This window comes from Orcinus orca, chromosome 15 (assembly GCF_937001465.1).
Source record: "Orcinus orca chromosome 15, mOrcOrc1.1, whole genome shotgun sequence".
NCBI classification, from domain to species: domain Eukaryota; kingdom Metazoa; phylum Chordata; class Mammalia; order Artiodactyla; family Delphinidae; genus Orcinus; species Orcinus orca.
Genome location: NC_064573.1, coordinates 49467596 through 49486576, shown reverse-complemented (window position 1 = coordinate 49486576; position 18981 = coordinate 49467596). Strand labels below are relative to the sequence as shown.

The window sequence follows — 18981 nt, the reverse complement described above, 5'->3', positions numbered from 1 at the left end:
TAATTTTCTGTTTGGATGATCTGTCCATTGGTGTAATGAGATGTTAAAGTCCCCCACTATTATTCTGTTAATGTCGATTTCCTCTTTTAGAGCTCTTAGCAGTTGCCTTATGTATTGAGGTGCTCCTATGTTGGGTGCGTATATATTCATAATTGTTATATCTTCTTCTTGGATTGATCCCTTGATCATTATGTAGTGTCCTTCCTTGTCTCTTATAACATTATTTTAAGGTCTATTTTATCTGATATGAGTACCGCTACTCCAGCTTTCTTTTGATTTCCATTTGCACAGAATATCTTTTTCCATCCCCTCATTTTCAGTCTGTATGTGTCCCTAGGTCTGAAGTGGGTCTCTTGTAGACAGCATATATATGGGTCTTGTCTTTGTATCCATTCAGCGAGCCTGTGTCTTTTGGTTGGAGCATTTAATCGATTCACGTTTAAGGTAATTATTGATATGTATGTTCCTATTACCATTTTCTTAATTGTTATGGGTTTGGTTTTGTAGGTCCTTTTCTTCTCTTGTGTTTCCCACTTAGAGAAGTTCCTTTAGCATTTGTTGTAGAGCTGGTTTGGTGGTGCTGAATTCTCTTAGCTTTTGCTTGTCTGTAAAGCTTTTGATTTCTCTGTCAAATCTGAATGAGATCCTTGCCAGGTAGAGTAATCTTGGTTGTAGGTTCTTCCCTTTCATCACTTTAAATATACCATGCCACTCCCTTCTGGCTTGTAGAGTTTCTGCTGAGAAATCAGCTGTTAACCTTATGCGAGTTCCCTTGTATGTTGTCATTTTTCCCTTGTTGCTTTCAATAATTTTTCTTTGTCTTTAATTTTTGTCAATTTGATTACTATGTGTCTCGGTGTGTTTCTCCTTGGGTTTATTCTGCATGGGACTCTCTGAGCTTCCTGGACTTGGGTGGCTATTTCCTTGCCCATGTTAGGGAAGTTTTCAATTATACTCTCTTCAAATATTTTCTCGGGTCCTTTCTCTCTCTCTCCTCCTTCTGGGACCCCTATAATGCAAATGTTGTTGCGTTTAATGTTGTCCCAGAAGTCTCTTAGGCTGTCTTCATTTCTTTTCATTCTTTTTTCTTTATTCTGTTCTGCAGCAGTGAATTCCACCATTCTGTCTTCCAGGTCACTTATCCGTTCTTCTGCCTCAGTTATTCTGCTATTGATTCCTTCTAGTGTATTTTTCATTTCAGTGATTGTATTGTTCATCTCTGTTTGTTTCTTCTTTAATTATTCTAGGTATTTATTCTTTAATTCTTCCAGGTCTTTGTTAAACATTTCTTGCATCTTCTCGATCTTTGCCTGCATTGTTTTTCCGAGGTCCTGGATCATCTTCACTCTCATTATTCTGAATTCTTTTTCTGGAAGGTTGCCTATCTCCACTTCATTTAGTTGTTTTTCTGGGGTTTTATCTTGTTCCTTCATCTGGTACATAGCCCTCTGCCTTTTCATCTTGTCTATCTTTCTGTGAATGTGGTTTTTGCTCCACAGGCTGCAGGATTGTAGTTCTTCTTGCTTCTGCTGTCTTCCCTCTGGTGGATGAGACTATCTAAGAGGCTTGTCCATAAAATGTTTTCTTAATTAAAAAAATTTTTTAACGAGTAGTTTTCCAGGTGACAAAAAGCAGAAGGGCATGGATAGACTCAGGATGTGTGGGGTATATGGAGGGTAGAGGGCTAGTAGAAGAGAAGGGCATAAAATGAGCCTGTGAGTGTAGGGGAGGGGAGCTCCATCGGTCATGGGCACCTTGGAGAGACTACAGCTCATGCATCACTAAGCCTCCCTGCCTGATGCCTTTCATATACAAGGTCCTCCATAAATACTTAAATGCTTGGGAGATAAAAGGTAGAGTTGGTGTAAGTATCATTCCTAGAGTTATTCTTTAGATCGTTAGAGAATACTTATTTTCTGTGTTTTTAATGCAGAGCTACCCAAGGGGGTCCAAAGACCAGAGCTAGTCAGAGAACTTTTATTACTGCTCCGTTATATATAAGTACAAAATTAAGAGTAAATGTTTAGAAACTTTCAATCATTTGAATTGCTTCAACATCCAAGCATTGGATCAGTGGATGTGTATTTTGCATACCTCCTTTATTTCATTTTTTAGTAATTTAATTTCTCATATATTTTATAAAAGTATTGATCCAGAGAAGAGTAGAGGGAAAAAATAGTCCTTCACCCTGAGTTTAAGACACATATTCTAGAGAACCGTGATGCACATATTTTTAAGGACTGAATGCCTGTAATAAATGCAGATATAACAGGTAATATGTTAATGGCAAAAGATTCCTTAAAGAGTTCTTTTTTAAAAAAAATATTTTTGATGTATTGTACATCTACTGTATGCCAGGTATCATGCTAAGTGCTTCCATATATGTTAGCTCATTTGCACAAAAACCTTCTAGGCTTGGAATAATAATAATTATTATTATAGTTATATAATATTCATCTTATATATTAATAGGGCTATAATACCTATTAGTAAGGCTAATATAATATTAATATCATAACCCTATTAATAATATTTTGCATATAATGTAGTTTTATATTATACTATAATATATAATAATATTAATAGGATTATAATATTAATATTATATTAACCCTATTAGTATGTATTATAAACCTATAACTATAATACCCTATATTATAATATATTATCTAAAGCCCATATTATTCTGTATATTAATATATTATATTATTATGATAGAAATGTTTTAACAATAGGGTTAATACAAATTAATATTATAGCCATCATAGTGACAATAATAGGAATAATTTATTATGATGATTACTGTTGCTGGCACAGAGGACTAACCACGCTTCCCAAAGCCCCTCGCCTGAGGCAGGAAGAACACAAATGCTTTATTCCGCATGCAGCTGAGTGTAGCCTCCAGGCCTAGGAGGCACCCACACTCCTTTGCTCCCTATCATAGCAACTTGGGAGCAGCTACGCAGTCACAAGCCACCACCTTGAGCACCCTCACCTTCCTCATCTGGAACAGCTAACACCCTGGATCTTGCCCCTCGCAGGTCGCCATCCCCATGAGGTTCAACGGTAAATCTGGAGTGGAAGTGCGGCTGCCACATGACCTGGAGGATTTGAAAGGATACACTTCTCTTTCTTTGTTTCTCCAAAGACCTGAATCAACAGAAAGTGGGGGGACCGAGAATATGTTTGTGATGTACCTCGGAAATAAAGATGTAAGTATTGCTTTGACGTTCCTCTTGTTTTTAAAACAGAATATGGTTTTTGAGATGCGTGACACGACTGTGTCACCGCCAACGACACAGCAGGAGGAAATGCCGTCGCCTCTGATGGCTCCACAGGGGGATCTCCCGTCAATTACCGATTGTCCTTGGCTGGGGGATCGAGAGGCCTGGCCTGATGGGCCCGGCATGTAGGCACACATGTGTGTACACGTGAGCACGTCCACACCTGGGGTTGAAGATCAGTACCCCTCCCCTTACAACCAGGGCTGCAGTACCAAGGCTTCATGGAGATCAGAGTAGTTCTTCCTCATAGCGCTGGACTCTGTCCTCTTCTCAGGGCGCCCAGCCGCAGACCCTTCCACGTGTCTGGGGTGGTGACCATCTGTGAATGAGGCCTAGAGTGAAATGCAGCCTCTCCTGCCTCATTAGTAAGAAATACAGTTGCCCCATCTCTATAATTCTAAATTCTTTAAACCACCACTGTTACAGGCATTTCAAATAGTTTATTTTAGCTTTTAATCCCTCCTCTTAAAATACATCTATTCTACCTAAGTGTCAGAGGAAAAGGTAATCACTGACTAGGTTATTTATTCTACATGATTGGAAAAGAAATTCCTGAAACATGGTTCTCAGAAATTCTGGGAAATTAGGAAATGGTTGGCTGTCACTGTGGGCTTTGTATTTAAGGATTCCTAAAATCAGCACTATTCCTGGTCACCCATTCATGCTTCAAGGTATTGGGCCTTTATTTGTAACTTTCTTACGACATGACTTTTTGCTTTGTATTATAGCAAAATGCACATGACTGCTCCCTCAGCAAATGTATACCATATACCTACTAGGTACCGTACCCTGTATTTATGATAAACAAAAATTTGTTTCCTGAATGTACTTAATGTACCCTTAAAACAGGTTAAAATGGTAAATTTCATGTTGTTATATATTTTACCACAGTTTTCAAAAATTTGTTTTTACCTCAGGTGCTCACATTCTAACAGGGAAGTAAGGTACATACGTCGCTGACCGTGATAACACAGGGTGAACAGGCATGCCCAGAGTGTTGAGGGGACCTTGTATGTAACGTAAATGATTTATCTCCCTTACCAGAACAAAATCGAATGGAGGCCTGAACCCGTATATGGTTCATCTTTATGTCAGGTGCTTGGCAAATATTTGCAGATTGAGAGAATGGAGGAGTGGATAAATGAGTGCCCTCATGATAACGAGAGCAAAACCAGTGCAGACATTGTCAATGAACTGTGCTGTCTGTATTGTCTTATACCAGGGTGCGCCTCATGTATTCTGTCTGCCCAGGGTGAACTGAATGAAAGCTGTTAGTTATTAGAAATGCACTCTCTTGGGATGGGAAGTTGAGAGAATTCAGTATGTGAAGTGCTCTGAGGTGGCCTTTTTGTCTCCAGGCCTCCAGGGACTACATAGGTATGGCAGTCGTAGATGGCCAGCTCACGAGTGTCTACAACCTGGGAGAACGCGAGGCTGAACTCCAAGTAGGCCAGACCTTGACCAGGAGCGAAACTCAGGAGGCAGTTATGGACCGGGTGAAATTCCAGAGGTGCGAGTCTGATTGATTACTGCTCTTTGTTAATCTGACCTACACTCGCCAAACTTTCATTGTATGCATTGCTGAACCCCATTTTTAGTATTTTGGCTTTGATTTCTTGCATCTTCTCATAAATTTTTATATAACTTTATTATCTAATTTATTTTTAAACAGAATTTATCAGTTTGCAAGGCTTAATTACACCCGAAAAGCCACATCCAGTAAGCCAGAAACACCTCAGTTCCATGACATGGAGAGTGGGGATAGCAACACGCTCCTCGATTTGGACCCTGAAAATGTTGTATTTTACGTTGGAGGTTACCCATCTGATTTTAGAGTAAGTGTGAATGTTTTTTCACGGAATGAAAATATTTAAAATTTAATTTGGCATAATGATATTTTAATCGGTTATATACAAAATGGATTTAACTCTGTATTCTTACAGGATATCCAGTGACAATGGCTAACACTCATTGAGTTCTTTTATGTGCAGTGATCTAGGCTTAAGTATATTAATTTAAACAAGCATCACTATCTTTCCTATTTCACAGATGAGGAAACTGAAACAGAGAGGTTGAATAACCTGCCCAAGATCAGACAGCTAGAAAATAGCAAAGCCAGAGTATCTGGCTCTAGGGTCCCCATGCTTACCCGCTATGTTATGTTGATGGTTAAAAGTGATAGAGTTATACTGTTTCCTGGTCAGCCTGTTCATTGCCCTTTGTCCAATTAGTGGAAGATTTTTTGGTTTTGTTTTTTTTAGCTTCCTAGTAGACTGAGATTCCCTCCATACAAAGGTTGTATTGAATTAGATGACCTCAATGAAAATGTTCTGAGCTTGTACAACTTCAAAAAGACTTTCAATCTCAACACGACAAAAGTGGAGCCTTGTAGAAGGTAAATAAAACCTATAAGCTGGTGTCTCTTTGTGATTTCGGTAGCTTGCAGTTATATTACATAAAATATGTGTAATTGTTATTTAAGGAATATAAATTAAATAAGAAAAAGTCTTTTCCTTATTTGTATAAAATATTAGCTTATAGAATTTTCTCGATTTTGAAAAATAAATCTTTCTTCCATTTTTGGTGCCTCCTACCACAAAATATTCAGCATTCGTTGGTACCTGATTTAGGCACAGACTATTTATTTACTGTAAACTTCAAAACAAAAATCGTGGTCCATAAAGTACGCCATGACTTTGCCATATGAACCTATTTGAAAGTTGCTGCCTTGAGCGCCTGACCTACCCTATCGTTTAAAAGATTTGGAAGATTCTAATACGAGACCGACTGAGTATTTACTGCTCAGAACAAAATTATATTTCAAGTTAATAATTTCTTATATTGCAAGATCTTCAGCTGCTGGGCCACATCTTCCTAAGTAGACATTTTCAAAAGGGAATCCTGAATAGTATCTCTAGGGTTGAGCTAGGGTTTGATCATCATAGAGTGTAAGGGCACATCCAGGAGAAATAGCGGGCTGTGGTGACCTAAATGGGAAGAAAATCCAAAAAAGAGGGAATATATGTATATGTATAGCTGATTCACTTTGCTGTACAGTAGAAACTAACACAACATTATAAAGCAACTATACTCCAACAAAAATTTTTTTAAAAAAGATGTTTCCTCTTCTTTAACAAAATCATGACAACTCGATTGCATGGGCTTTGCTCCCTTTTTCCTCTCGTATTAATAAGAACACTTTCCTGGCAGTCCTTTGCTGCTGTGTTCTAACTTACGATGATTGGTGTTCACAGGAGAAAGGAAGAATCAGACAAAAATTATTTTGAAGGTACAGGCTATGCTCGAGTTCCAACTCAACCAAATGCTCCCTTCCCAACCTTTGGACAGACAATTCAGACCACCGTGGATAGAGGTTTGCTGTTCTTTGCAGAAAACCAGGTAATCTATAACAAACATCCAGATACTACCAAATATGTCCATTCATTTGAGCAATTTGGGGGTAACTGGGTTATTACAAACAACCAACGGATCTGAAAAACAATGTGCAAATGTTAGCTGCATTCTTCCCCTTGGCCCAATTCTACTTTCTTTGCCTGTGCGAGTGTGTGTTTTAGTAAGGCAAGTAATCCGTAACTTGAGAAGATGCCACCAAAATGTGGGAGAAATTGCCCCTTTCCCATTCTTTTGTGTTGTCAGTTTTATTCTTTGAAAACTACTGTCTGCCTAGTAATCTACTTATTTTCTGCCTAAAAAAACGTTAAGACCTCCTGGGGTCTCTGAAAGCTAGACTGTTTGACCTCCTGCTGTTTGATTCTTGGTCGGACTGTTTCCAGGCTGTATGGGATTTTGTCTCTGTCTGACCCTTGACTTGCCAGGTCTAGGAAGCTTCTCTGTTTTCAAGCAGCTGAGGTTCCTAGAGGCCATACTTAAGTCTCCCAGTTTAGAAAGGGCCAAAAGTGACCGTCGATGAGTGATCGTCAGCGCCATCTGCTGGTAGATGGTGCTGGACTTAACCTCTCCTGAGAGCAGAGTGCTTCTGTAGCTGCTGCGTAGGTAGTATTTGTGGAGAAATGTGGATCAGCCCGAGGGATCTCCCACCTGAGAATGTAGGATTGATATGGAGCTTGGGATTTTACCAGACCCTTCTGTCTGCAGGGTAGGGACACAGACCTGGTCCAACTCTCCTCTCTGGGGTTGGTCTGGACCCCTCAGGAGATTCCAAGGCTGAACCAGTTCTGATGGTTTGGGGAGGTCCTGACTGCCTGAAGAATGCAGAGAGCTGAGCAGTCACACAGCATCTTCAGAGCAAGGCAGTTGTTTTCCAGAACAAGGTCTCTTTGTATTACATTTCGAAGTTCTGGGAGACTAAGAACCAGAAATACTACTTATAGTAGAAGAAAACTTATGAAATGCCATTAGTAACCAGATAAGAGAAAATTATCTCCAGTGCTGCTGTTAAGTAGGATGCTATTCTATTATTTATGAGTGTGATGAACCCTCACTGGCTTCTAAGAGCAAGGTTTAGGATCCAGATAAGGACTGATTTTCCTTTTAGGGAAGGACTCTGGAAGTAGACTTCAAAGAGAGTTTCATCAGGAAACTGTGTAAGAGCCAACTTTCCAGTCCTATACCAGACATTCCTCAGCTTACCCTTCCACTAAGGAAATGGTTGGCTCAAGTATGTGCCTTACACCGTGATGGGGATGCAATTATGACCCCTAGTAGGTTTGTGGCTGGCTCAGCAAGGTGATTAGTGACGAGAGAGAGAGAGAAAGAAGAGAACAGGGTGAAGGGCAGAGAGACAGGCTTGGGAGTCATGTAGAACATAAGTTCTGTTAGAGATATTCTGAATTTGAGATATCTGTGAGGCATGCAAGCAATAGCAATTAGGCAATCAGATGTACAGACCTGGCCCTGAAAAGACAGGTCTAGGCTGGAGAAAAATATTTGGGCTCATGGGCACACCTGAACTGGAACCACAGAAGTGACTGTGATTGCCAAGGCAAAGAGAGTAGTGGGAGGGAAGAGGCCCTATTTGGGGTCCCCAAGCAACACTTAAGTGAAAGCTAGAGGAGACATAGGAGTATGTCAGAAAACACATGGTGGAAAATGTTTGGAGTTTGAGGAAGACCCTACCTCTCTCCAACAGGTAGCAGTCATATTTTCAAATGATATTAATGATCTGTAGCTTTTCAGTTTCCATTTTTACATGCTGGTTATAGATTGTTATAAAACAAAATCGTGACAATAGCTAGCATTTATTGTTTCCTTCCTGTGTGCCAAGCACTGTATATGATGTGTAACATGATTTGCAAGATTTAACCGTCATACCCGTCCTCGGAGTTGGATATTACAGCACTATTGTTCCTTCGGACTAAAGAGGCAGCTGAAGCTGAGAGCAGTCTGGAATTTGAGAGCATCCCTGGTTCCAGCGTTCTAGCTCTTCCCTGAGTCTTATGGTAATCTACATTGTTTCCGTGCTCTAGGATCGCTTCATATCTCTAAATATAGAAGATGGCAGTCTCATGGTGCGATACAAACTGAATTCAGAGCAACCAAAAGAAAAAGGAATTAGAGGCATCATAAACGACGGGAAAGATCATTTGGTATATCCTTCGAGTCTGTTTATTTGGATTGTTAAATGTTCTCAGTCCTTTAAGTCAGTGCTCAGAACCCTTTTCTATTACCAGATGAACTTATAGTTATTAACTGAGAGACACATCCTTTTAAAATCTGAACATTTGGGGCATGAAATATGTAACATCTGTGTGGCATAGATAAAACATGATTAATTTCAAATGCAAACATTTGGGGAATTCCCTGGTGGTCCAGTGGTTAGGACTCTGCGCTTTCACTGCCGAGGGCACAGTTTTGATCCCTGGTCAAAGAACTAAGATCCCGCAAGCCGCGTGGCACAGCCAAAAATAACAAAATTAAAAAAAAAAAAAAAAGCAAACATTTCTATTTAAGTGTTTTAATAATTTTATGCAAATGAGCTACTGCTCAGAGCCCATGTATATATACCATGTATATAAATGAACCTGAAGGAAGGCAAACACATAGTAGCTCTGAACCACTGTGAATAGGATTCTTTCATTTCTCATTGCTTGCTGATTCATCTCTCCCTTATTTCAGATTCTGATCAAAATTGGAAAAGCCCAAAAACTTATGCGGATAAACGTGGACTCTCAAAGCATTAAAATTGAAGGTGATATACTTGATTTCAGCACATATTATCTGGGAGGAATTCCAATTTCAATCAGGGAAAGGTAAGATGATTTTTTTCTTTTAAAGAAGCAGATCACCTCTCTTAAGAGTTATGATTGCTACTGATTAGTCTACCTTTTTTTTTTAACGTAGATTTTATTTATTTATTTTTGGCTGTGTTGGGTCTTTGTTGCTGCGCGCGGGCTTTCTCTAGTTGCGGCGAGCGGGGGCTACTCTTTCTTGCGGTGCGCGGGCTTCTCATTGTGGTGGCTTCTCTTGCTGCAGAGCACAGGCTCTAGGTGCGCGGGCTTCAGTAGCTGCAGTGCGTGGGCTCAGTAGTTGTGGCTCACGGGCTCAGTAGTTGTGGCTCACGGGCTTAGTTACTCTGTGGCATGTGGGATCTTCCCTGGCTTGAACCCAAGTCCCCTGCACTGGCAGGTGGATTCTTAACCACAGCGCCACCAGGGAAGTGGTAGGGTCTACCTTTTTAAAATTCTAGCAAAAAGCAAACACAAAGAATTAACTTTTCAGTATTAACAGTGTTAGCCAACAGAGTAAAACAGGCTGTGAATACTGGATAACCGGACTGGCCATTTGAAAGAGGCTGGGTGGGGGGTTGGGGGGGGAATTGTGTGCCACCCCCCCATTGTCATTCCTGGGAGGAGAGAATCCATGAGGAGTAGGCTTGGTGTTGACAACGCTGCCAGTAAGAACAGGGGCTGTGGCCTGGGGCCCTTGAAGACACAGAGGAGAGAGCAGGTAGCCCCTGGCCTGACAGGTGGCCCTGGACACTGAAAGCTGGGGCCACTCCTTCAGGAAGTACCTCCTAGGATGGAAGGCACATCTGTATCACCTGCCCCCTTACGTTTATTGTGCATGGACTAGGGGCCTAACTATTTCTCGGATGAATGAATACATGAATGAATTAAATTAATTTGAATGGAAGTAAAGCTTAACCTGAATGAGAAAAATGAACACCATTTTGGGGATACACTTAAAAATAACTTTTACATTTTATTAATATGTTTGCATCCTACAAAAAAGGCTTTTAGATAGCTGACAATGATGTGTGTGGTACAGCCTCATGACTAAGCTAAGAGCACTCCCAAAACGTTTGGTGATGATTACTTTTATACAAGATCTGAGGCGAGTTAACTCTCTTGCTGTTATTAGTCAGTTGGAAGAGTACTGGGTGTGATGTATGAGGCCTTGTGCAAAGGCGGTCTTTCTTCTCAATTCCTTACATGTTTGAGCAGCTGTCCAGCCTCAGGATGGAGGCACTAATCTTTGTGTTACAGTTGTTAGGGGTTGCCCCGCAAGACAGAAATATGGGTGAAAGAGTTCAGCACTTTGATAGAGTTTGGGAGTGAGTATCTTTATTCCTTAGATTCCTTGAAGTGGAAGGGACCGTGCAGATCGTGGTATGTAACCTCTGAACTTTAATGAAGAAATTGAAAGCCAAAGAGGTGATATTAATATTTAATATTATCAGTGTTAAATAGCAATTCAACCGTGAATAGCTAGTTATGAATGGCCAATAATCTTGGTTTTATTCAATTAAGTGTAATAAATAGAGTAACCTCAGGTAGCACCACGGCACGCATCTGAGGCTATCAGTTATTTGTTCATTATACAAGCGCTCACTGGGTGTCTAGTGACGTCAGGCAGTGTGGTCGGTGTTGGGATGACAAGAGCAAACAGGGCAGAGCCTCAAGTATAGCGGAAGGGAGACAGTAGAATGAGGCCAGTGCCATCAGAGGGGAAGCTCAGGGTGATAGAGGGTCCGGGGAGGGAATCTACCCAGTTGGGGTATCAGGAGAGTGGTCTCTGGGTAGACCTGAAAGACGCTGACATATGAAAGTCACCATATGTGAGGAGATAAGAACTGGAGAAAGTGTGAACTCTCAAGAGGACACCATGAAGCAGGCCAGGGTTGCCACACATGGCTGGTGTGGGAAGCAGGGACCAGACCACAGAGGATCTTGAAAGTCACAGTAAGGAGCCATTGGGGGCTTCAGCAGAGAAAGGACATGATCAGATTTGGGTTTTCAGTAGCTTGTTCTGGTGCAGGGAGGAGATTGGATTAAGAGGGGAAAGGCAGAGGCAGGTAGAAAGGTTGGAAGATGAGTGTAACGGAGGTGAGAGAGGCGGGTGGCCCGACCACAGAAATGACAGCGCAGATGGGGAAAAGGAAGTGGAGTCCCAATATACTTCGGGCAGTGGATGGGCCGTGCTAAATGGTTGCTTGGGTTCGGGGAGCACTCAAGAGGGACACCTGGGCTTTGATCTAGCGCTTGGACAGATGGCCAGCACCAGCAGAGAAACAGGGCAGTGAGTTCAGTCATAGGCTGAGTCCCAGGAGCCCAGGAGACAGCAGGTGGAGATGCCCAGAAGGGTTGGACAGAAGGCCTGGACCTTTGCAGAGAAGACCGGGCTGGAGAAAGGATGAACAAAGCTTGGGAACAGGTGGCCATTGAGATTAGACGGTCAGGTGGGCTCCCAGAGCCGTGAGGGATTCTCAGCGGCGATACGAGAGCCACTGGTTGGTGGTTTGCCTCCGTGCGGTGTCAGCAGAAGGTCCACAGACAGCAATGTGGGTGCCAACCAAACAAGGTTTCCTAGAGAAAAGCAGTGGGTGAGGATCCAAAGAAAAGGTTCTAGTTTCGGCTCAGCCACCAAATAGCGGGGTGACCTTGGGTTAAGTCAACACTCAGCCTTTCTTTGACTTTTCATCTCTGTTCATTAAAGAAATACATGGGGATATCGTTATACATATATGTACAGATAGACATATAGAATCTTCCTAGTCATTTGTTTTAAGGTCTTCCAAACAGGGACTGTTTCCATTTTCTGGGCAAGTTTATACTTCGATTATTGATTCAAACCACAATGACATGGAACATACGGGAGATAGAGGCCAATTGAAAGATGTCACTGAGCTTTTACTCTCTCATAAGCAACACGCTGAACAGTATTCAGCTGTTTCTGGCCCTGCTTCATCCCTCTGGTGCTGTCCTTGACGGTTCAGAGTCCTGAGAACCCCCTCTGACGTGGGTCACAGAGGATTTCTCCTGAGAACCCAGCAGTTCTTTCAAAGGAGGGAGACGCCCCGACCCCTGGCGTTAGTGGAAGACAGTCAGTGCTTGAACCTGATGTGGAGAGAAGCAAGCCTCGTGTCATCTCTAAATACAGTAGCTTTGACAAGAGAGCTTGTGGGTGTGGTGTTTTCTCCTCTCTCCCTGTAGTGTACCTTCTGGGAATGGGGACCCAGATCTTGGAATGACTTGTTCAGGATTACAGTCAGAAGTCACAATCTGTTAATCCCATCTGCTTCCCATGAGAAGAGGAAATCCTCCCTAATAATGCCAGAGGGCCTCAGACCAACAAGAAATACTTCCTGCGGACCTACCTCATTGCATCACAGAGTATAATAATATAACAGTAAAATGAAAATGATTCAAAAAGTAAACATCAGGCAGGGATCTGTTGGGCATTTACTAATACCCGACATGGAGTTTGGGATTAGATTTTGCTCTTATGCTCTCTGAGATCAGCCCACGGCAGGTTGGACCTGGCTAAGCCTTTGTGAACCGATTGGCCCATGGTGTGTACACATACCCCAGCGTACTAACCCATTCATACCACAACCTACACTCCTCCACAGTCATGGTCCTCTAGCAAGCGTGCTCAGACCCAGAATCCTGGAGCAAACGTGGAACTCCAGGCCCTCAGATGAGCCAGAGTAACAAGAACACCTCAAAAAATAGTGGAAATAAATCTTTCCTCTTAACACCTCTGCTGTAGATAACTGTTCCTTAAAGCAAGAGTCAGGATCATTCCAGTGCTGTGGGTACACAACTGTATAAGCGTGGAGAGCAAGGGCTTCAGGTCACACAAGTTTGTGTGAGACGCTGACCACGCAGATCCCAGTGCTGCCCACTTCCTGCTGTATGACTTCGTGCAAGTCCCTTAACCTACCCAAGCCTCCTTGTACATCTGTAATGTGGGCATAGTGATGGTCTAACTCTGAGAGTGGTTGTGAGATTCAGAGTAAAGGAGTTAGCACAGTGCCTGGCACATGGTAAGTGCTTAATAATGTCAGGTAAGAAAATATCTCCCTCGAAAGGTTGTTGTGAGGATCAGATAATAGTACCTTGCACAAAACAGGTGCTCCGTATCTGTCGGTGGCCTTTCTTTCCCCTTTACTCTTCTGCCACCTTATTCTTCCTCCAACCTATGCTTTACAGAAAAAAGGAATCAGGAGATGCTGATGAGTCTAAAACATGCTGAAACCCGAGAGAGAATGCATCTAAATATATGTATAAATAGACAAGCTCCAGCAATGAACTTTTCTCCTTTCCTGAGGCAGGAAGCCAACTTTATAAAGTAATCAAGCTCGTGCTGTAATGCCAGTGAGGATTCATTTCTTCCTTTTCCTTTTAATGAAATTTAATTTTATGCATATTACCTGTAGCTCAGCTCTTTACAGTGAATTGAATAAAAATGAAGGCAGACCCCTTTCCATTTAGAAAAGTGAGCTGCTTTAGGGATTTATAATGCAGTCAGCTTTGTGTTTCTCTTAGTACATCATTTGCTTAAGAAACACAAATATTTGCCCGGACTTCAGTCATTTCACGTATGTGAATGTTTTTATGTGACGTCAGCTCCCAAAGTCAAATCAAAGGGGAAATGTCAAAGCAGCCACGTAGGAAGAGCTGCTTTAGAAATTGCTTTGTTATAACGATGCACTGATGTGGGGATAGTTACAGACTATGCCATCTCACGCTGAGTTCTTTCTCTGTACCGGCTACCACTTGAGTGTGCTAACGCGTAATATCTCATTTAAACTCAGGACAACCCTGGGAAGCAGATTACCACACGCACATTGTATAAACGAGGAAACAGAAGCACAGAGAAGGCAGGAGGGACAGGCCTCGAACCCATGCAGCCTGGCTCCAGAGTCCGTGGCTCCAGAGCAGCCCCTCTTAGAAGCACCTCCTGAGTGCATGTTCATGACCACATGCCATGGAGGGTTCCAAGCACTTCCCGGATGTTAACTTGTTTAATCCTCACAATGACCTCTTGCCCAGCTTGCACAGTTAGGAGGTGGTGGGTACAGCATACGAGGCCAGACAGTGCTTTCCATTGTTCCAGCTTGGCACTGATTAAATACCAAGCCACATTTTTCATAATTGACTAGGACCAAAAAGTAACAGTTTGTTTCTTCTGCGTTTACAGTGGCTGACTTCAACGTGGACAGGAAAAAAAGAGCAAAGAGTTTTCTACAGTATTTCTGGCTCTTATAAGTTACTTATTAGGTTATTAATATTGAATATATATTTATGGTATATTAAGTTATTAATATACTTTTAATTCATGATGCATTACCATGACTCCGGGAGGGGATGGAGGAGCAATTCCAGATATTGTACATCTTCTATACCTTTTGGGGACGCTGACCATTCTTCTGTCAACATTGTTGTGTTCACTTTTAAAGCTGAGAATGCAAATCACACAGAAAGGAAATAGATTTCCCTAGCATCACAAAATAGGTAGCATTCTAGACATCCCATGAGAAGAGATAAGCGTAAAACATGTACTTGTTCGTGGGTGACAAGCAGTAGGGAATGAGTGCCGTGTTTCAGCTCCAGTTCCCCGTCAAACCTGCTGTGGTCCATCTCTCCTGTTTTCTCAAATCCCACATCAGGTTTAACATTTCTACACCTGCTTTCCGAGGCTGCGTGAAAAACCTGAAGAAGACCACTGGTGTCGTTAGACTGAATGATACTGTGGGCGTAACAAAAAAGTGCTCGGAAGACTGGAAGGTAAGTGAAGAGTTCCAAACCTCGCAGAGGAATGCTCCCCAGCTAACCCGTGCTTGGCATTCGTTAACACACCAACTTTTGACGTTTTCTGGTAGCACACAGTGTTACTGTGAACTGGTTCATTTATTACACTCCCCACGTACTTGCAAAACCTCTTCAGGCTTGCATATTAAATTTGTAGGAAAGTAGGAATACCAGCTGTACACACAAAAACGTACAGATGATTGGTAAATTATCGTGCAGACAAGCAGACTATTTCTTCCCATGGGTCACATGGATTGGTTCAAGTGAGGCGACATAGGTTAAGATACTGTATTTCAGCCATGACATGATTACAGTGCCGGTAATTTATTCCGTGTTTTCGTTTCAGCTCGTGCGATCTGCCTCATTCTCCAGGGGAGGACAGTTGAGCTTCACCAATTTGGACTTCCCGTTGCCCAGCCACTTCCAGGCCTCCTTTGGGTTTCAGACCTTTCAACCCAGTGGCATCTTATTAAATCATCAGACAGGGGTATGAAATATTATATGAATACTGAACAAGATTTAAACCTGACTCAAGGTTTGATGTCAAAAACAATAGAGGGGTTTTGAAGGTAAATTTGTTAGGCATTTTATCTATCCTCACACAGTAAATGCTATTGTGGATTTCAAACATGGAAGCTGTTGCCCATCCTGGGGTAGGTCCTAAAAGAAATCAGGCTTAGAAAATACATTGTAGTTCACAGAATTGAATTTGTGTGTATTCATGAACTCATTTTCATTCTTTTAGGTATATTTTGTGAGTGAAGGTGAATTAGAACTGTTATAAGTAATAATGTAGCTTTAATTTTTAGATCTAAGAAAAAAATCAGAATGTACCCCCATTATTCCTTTGTTATTCCACACAAGGTAGCTCTTCAGATTCCTTTTTTAGCAGCAGCAGCTAGTTGGACAATATTTACATCGGTGAATGGGAGAGAGTAAGGTCCTCTGCTCTTTGTTCCTGTACAACAAGCCACAGAGATTCTATAACCTAAGAGGATTTAGCCGGTGTGGTCATGTAGGCGTAAAAGTCAGCTAATACTCAGAAATCGCCTAGCGGAACGAGTGGGATTTTAAAATAGAAGTAGAAGTAGGACACTGTTCTTCTTGGATTTGTTTCTTCAGGATTGCCAGCACAACGGACAACTAGTATATGTTGAAAGGAAGGACGTAGCTGCCTCTGTGGTTATGTCGTAGTAGAACGCTTCTCCTCTCTTGCTATCTTTGTTCATCAGCAGTTCGAGATCTTTTTTTAAAAACAAAACACATACCGTATGCTAACACATATATATGGAATTTAAGAAAAGAAAATGTCATGAAGAACCTACGGGTAAGACAGGAATAAAGACACAGACCTACTAGAGAATGGACTTGAGGATATGGGGAGGGGGAAGGGTAAGCTGTGACAAAGCGAGAGAGTGGCATGGACATATATACACCACCAAACGTAAAATAGATAGCTAGTGGGAAGCAGCCGCATAGCACAGGGAGATCAGCTCGGTGCTTTGTGACCACCTAGAGGGGTGTGATAGGGAGGGTGGGAGGGAGGGAGACGCAAGAGGGAAGAGATATGGGAACATATGTATATGTATAACTGATTCACTTTGTTATACAGCAGAAACTAACACACCATTGTAAAGCAATTATACTCCAATAGAGATGTAAAAAACAAAAATACCCCTGAAAAAGCACATGCCGACATTTAGATTGTGAGAGTGGCTTTTCCATCAGAGCAGGATGTTTGGACCCAGCTCTTTTGACACACACTCCTTGTTTCCTCTACCGAGAATGGGGACACTTAGTACCCAATATACAAAATGGTCCAAAACAGGGGGAAGAATGGGCTTAGCAAAAGATGAGATCACTCCTGGACAATGCAGGAACCCTTCAAATATCCTAGGAACACTGCCCTCAACTTCTTAATGGATTAGCTAAGGAATACATTTCAATTAGCCTTCTTTTATCCAGTTTATAATGAATATTGCCAATTGAAAAAAAAATCAACATAAAGTGAAATTGACAATGGCTACAACCACACACTATAAAAATTGTTTTAGGCTAAAAGCTCACTGACAAATCACATCTGGTTGAAAACTGCAAAAATTGTACCTGGTAGGAAAAAAAATGAACAAAATTAAAATGACAACTGCTAAAACTACACACATTTTTAAAAATTAAGAATTGACAGAAAGAATCAAATCATCTTGCCAAAATTTGGATCTTCAGAGTTTGACCTTGGAAAATTGAACCTCCTAGAAATTAGGATCTGAAAGCAAAAAATTCATGACTGAAGAGAAGCTATGGTTGTAATCATCTATGAAAATAAATTGATGAATCAAGTCTTTGTTGTAAAAATGTATTCAGAAGAACATCGATGCTGACGAAAATAACTTCAGCAAAATGATAGTGAAAATAGGAAAATTTAGAAATATTTTAACTGTTTTGTATAATTGATGGAGAAATTAAGGGACTTCCCTGGTGGTCCAGTGGTAAAGAATCTGCCTTCCAATGCAGGGGATGCGGGTTCAATCCCTGTCAGGGATCTAAGATCCCACGTGCCATGGAGCAACTAAGCCTGCCACGCCACAGCTACTGAGCTCACGCACCACAACTACAGAGCCCACATGCCCTGGAGGCTGTGTGTCACAACTAGAGAGAGAAAAACCCACAAGCCACAACAAGAGAGAAGCCCACATGCCACAACAAAGAGCCCGTGTGCCGCAACTAAGACCCAACGCAGCCAATCAATCAATTAAATAAATAAAAATTTAAAAAAGGAATGCCTGGATCAATTTATTTAAAAAAATTTGATGGAGAAATTAAGGTGGTTTATGAATATAGGTCCATAAAATGCTTTTGACAGATTCATCAGTGTTGGAATAATTTGCTTAAGATTTTTATATTCATAAACGTGGAGTCCAAATATTCAAAAATAATCTTTAGATCAAAAGAGCAAAGTCAAAACATTGGGGTCAAAACATCCTGTGTACCTAGTTTTGATCATATATCCAGTATTAATACATTCATAATCATTAAATGCAGATGGACTGCACTGATGGGTATGTTCTGTGATGATTTTAGGCAAGCAGCCTACAGGTCACCCTGGAAGATGGCCACATTGAACTGAGCACCAGGGACAGCAGCAGCCCAATTTTCACATCTCCACAGACGTACATGGATGGTTTACTGCATTACGTGTCCATAATAAGCGACAACTCTGGGTGAGTGGAATGGCTCTTCTGCCAGAGCACTAAGAATTTTACTTTATTTCGTTTAATGGAATCTTCTAGTATCTTTTCTGAGAAATATTTGGCCTTAGCATTGACACTATTTTACTAGTAAATCTTGGCCTTCTTCCTGGTTTTACATCAATTTTCTCATTTAAAAAATCAACAGTTGGGCTTCCCTGGTGGCGCAGTGGTTGAGGGTCCACCTGCCGATGCAGGGGACACGGGTTCGGGCCCCGGTCCTGGAGGATCCCGCATGCCGCGGGGCGGCTGGGCCCGTGAGCCATGGCCGCTGGGCCTGCGCATCCGGAGCCTGTGCTCCGCGGTGGGAGGGGCCACGGCAGTGAGAGGCCCGCGTACCGAAAAAAAAAAAAATCAACAGTTGGATGGATAAGTAAATTGAGGTACATTCAAAATGGGAGAATGAGAATGAAAGATCTACAATTGTGCACGACG

General features: G+C 41.7%; 1 protein-coding gene across 4 annotated transcripts in view; it reads left to right on the top strand.

The window, feature by feature from the left end:
* The window catches only part of LAMA3 (laminin subunit alpha 3), a 242767-nt gene that overhangs the window by 202363 nt on the left and 21423 nt on the right, over positions 1-18981 (top strand). For all 4 annotated transcript variants that reach the window (XR_004485306.2, XM_004273749.4, XM_033435312.2 and 1 more), the window contains 10 exons: positions 3042-3212; positions 4643-4794; positions 4957-5119; positions 5546-5679; positions 6539-6683; positions 8732-8851; positions 9381-9514; positions 15160-15277; positions 15648-15788; positions 18380-18519. Coding sequence is in view for 3 of the 4 variants with exons in the window: in XM_004273749.4 (XP_004273797.1) it covers positions 3042-3212; positions 4643-4794; positions 4957-5119; positions 5546-5679; positions 6539-6683; positions 8732-8851; positions 9381-9514; positions 15160-15277; positions 15648-15788; positions 18380-18519 (1418 nt within the window). In the remaining variant the exon portion in view is untranslated. The remainder of the gene's footprint in view (positions 1-3041; positions 3213-4642; positions 4795-4956; positions 5120-5545; positions 5680-6538; positions 6684-8731; positions 8852-9380; positions 9515-15159; positions 15278-15647; positions 15789-18379; positions 18520-18981) is intronic.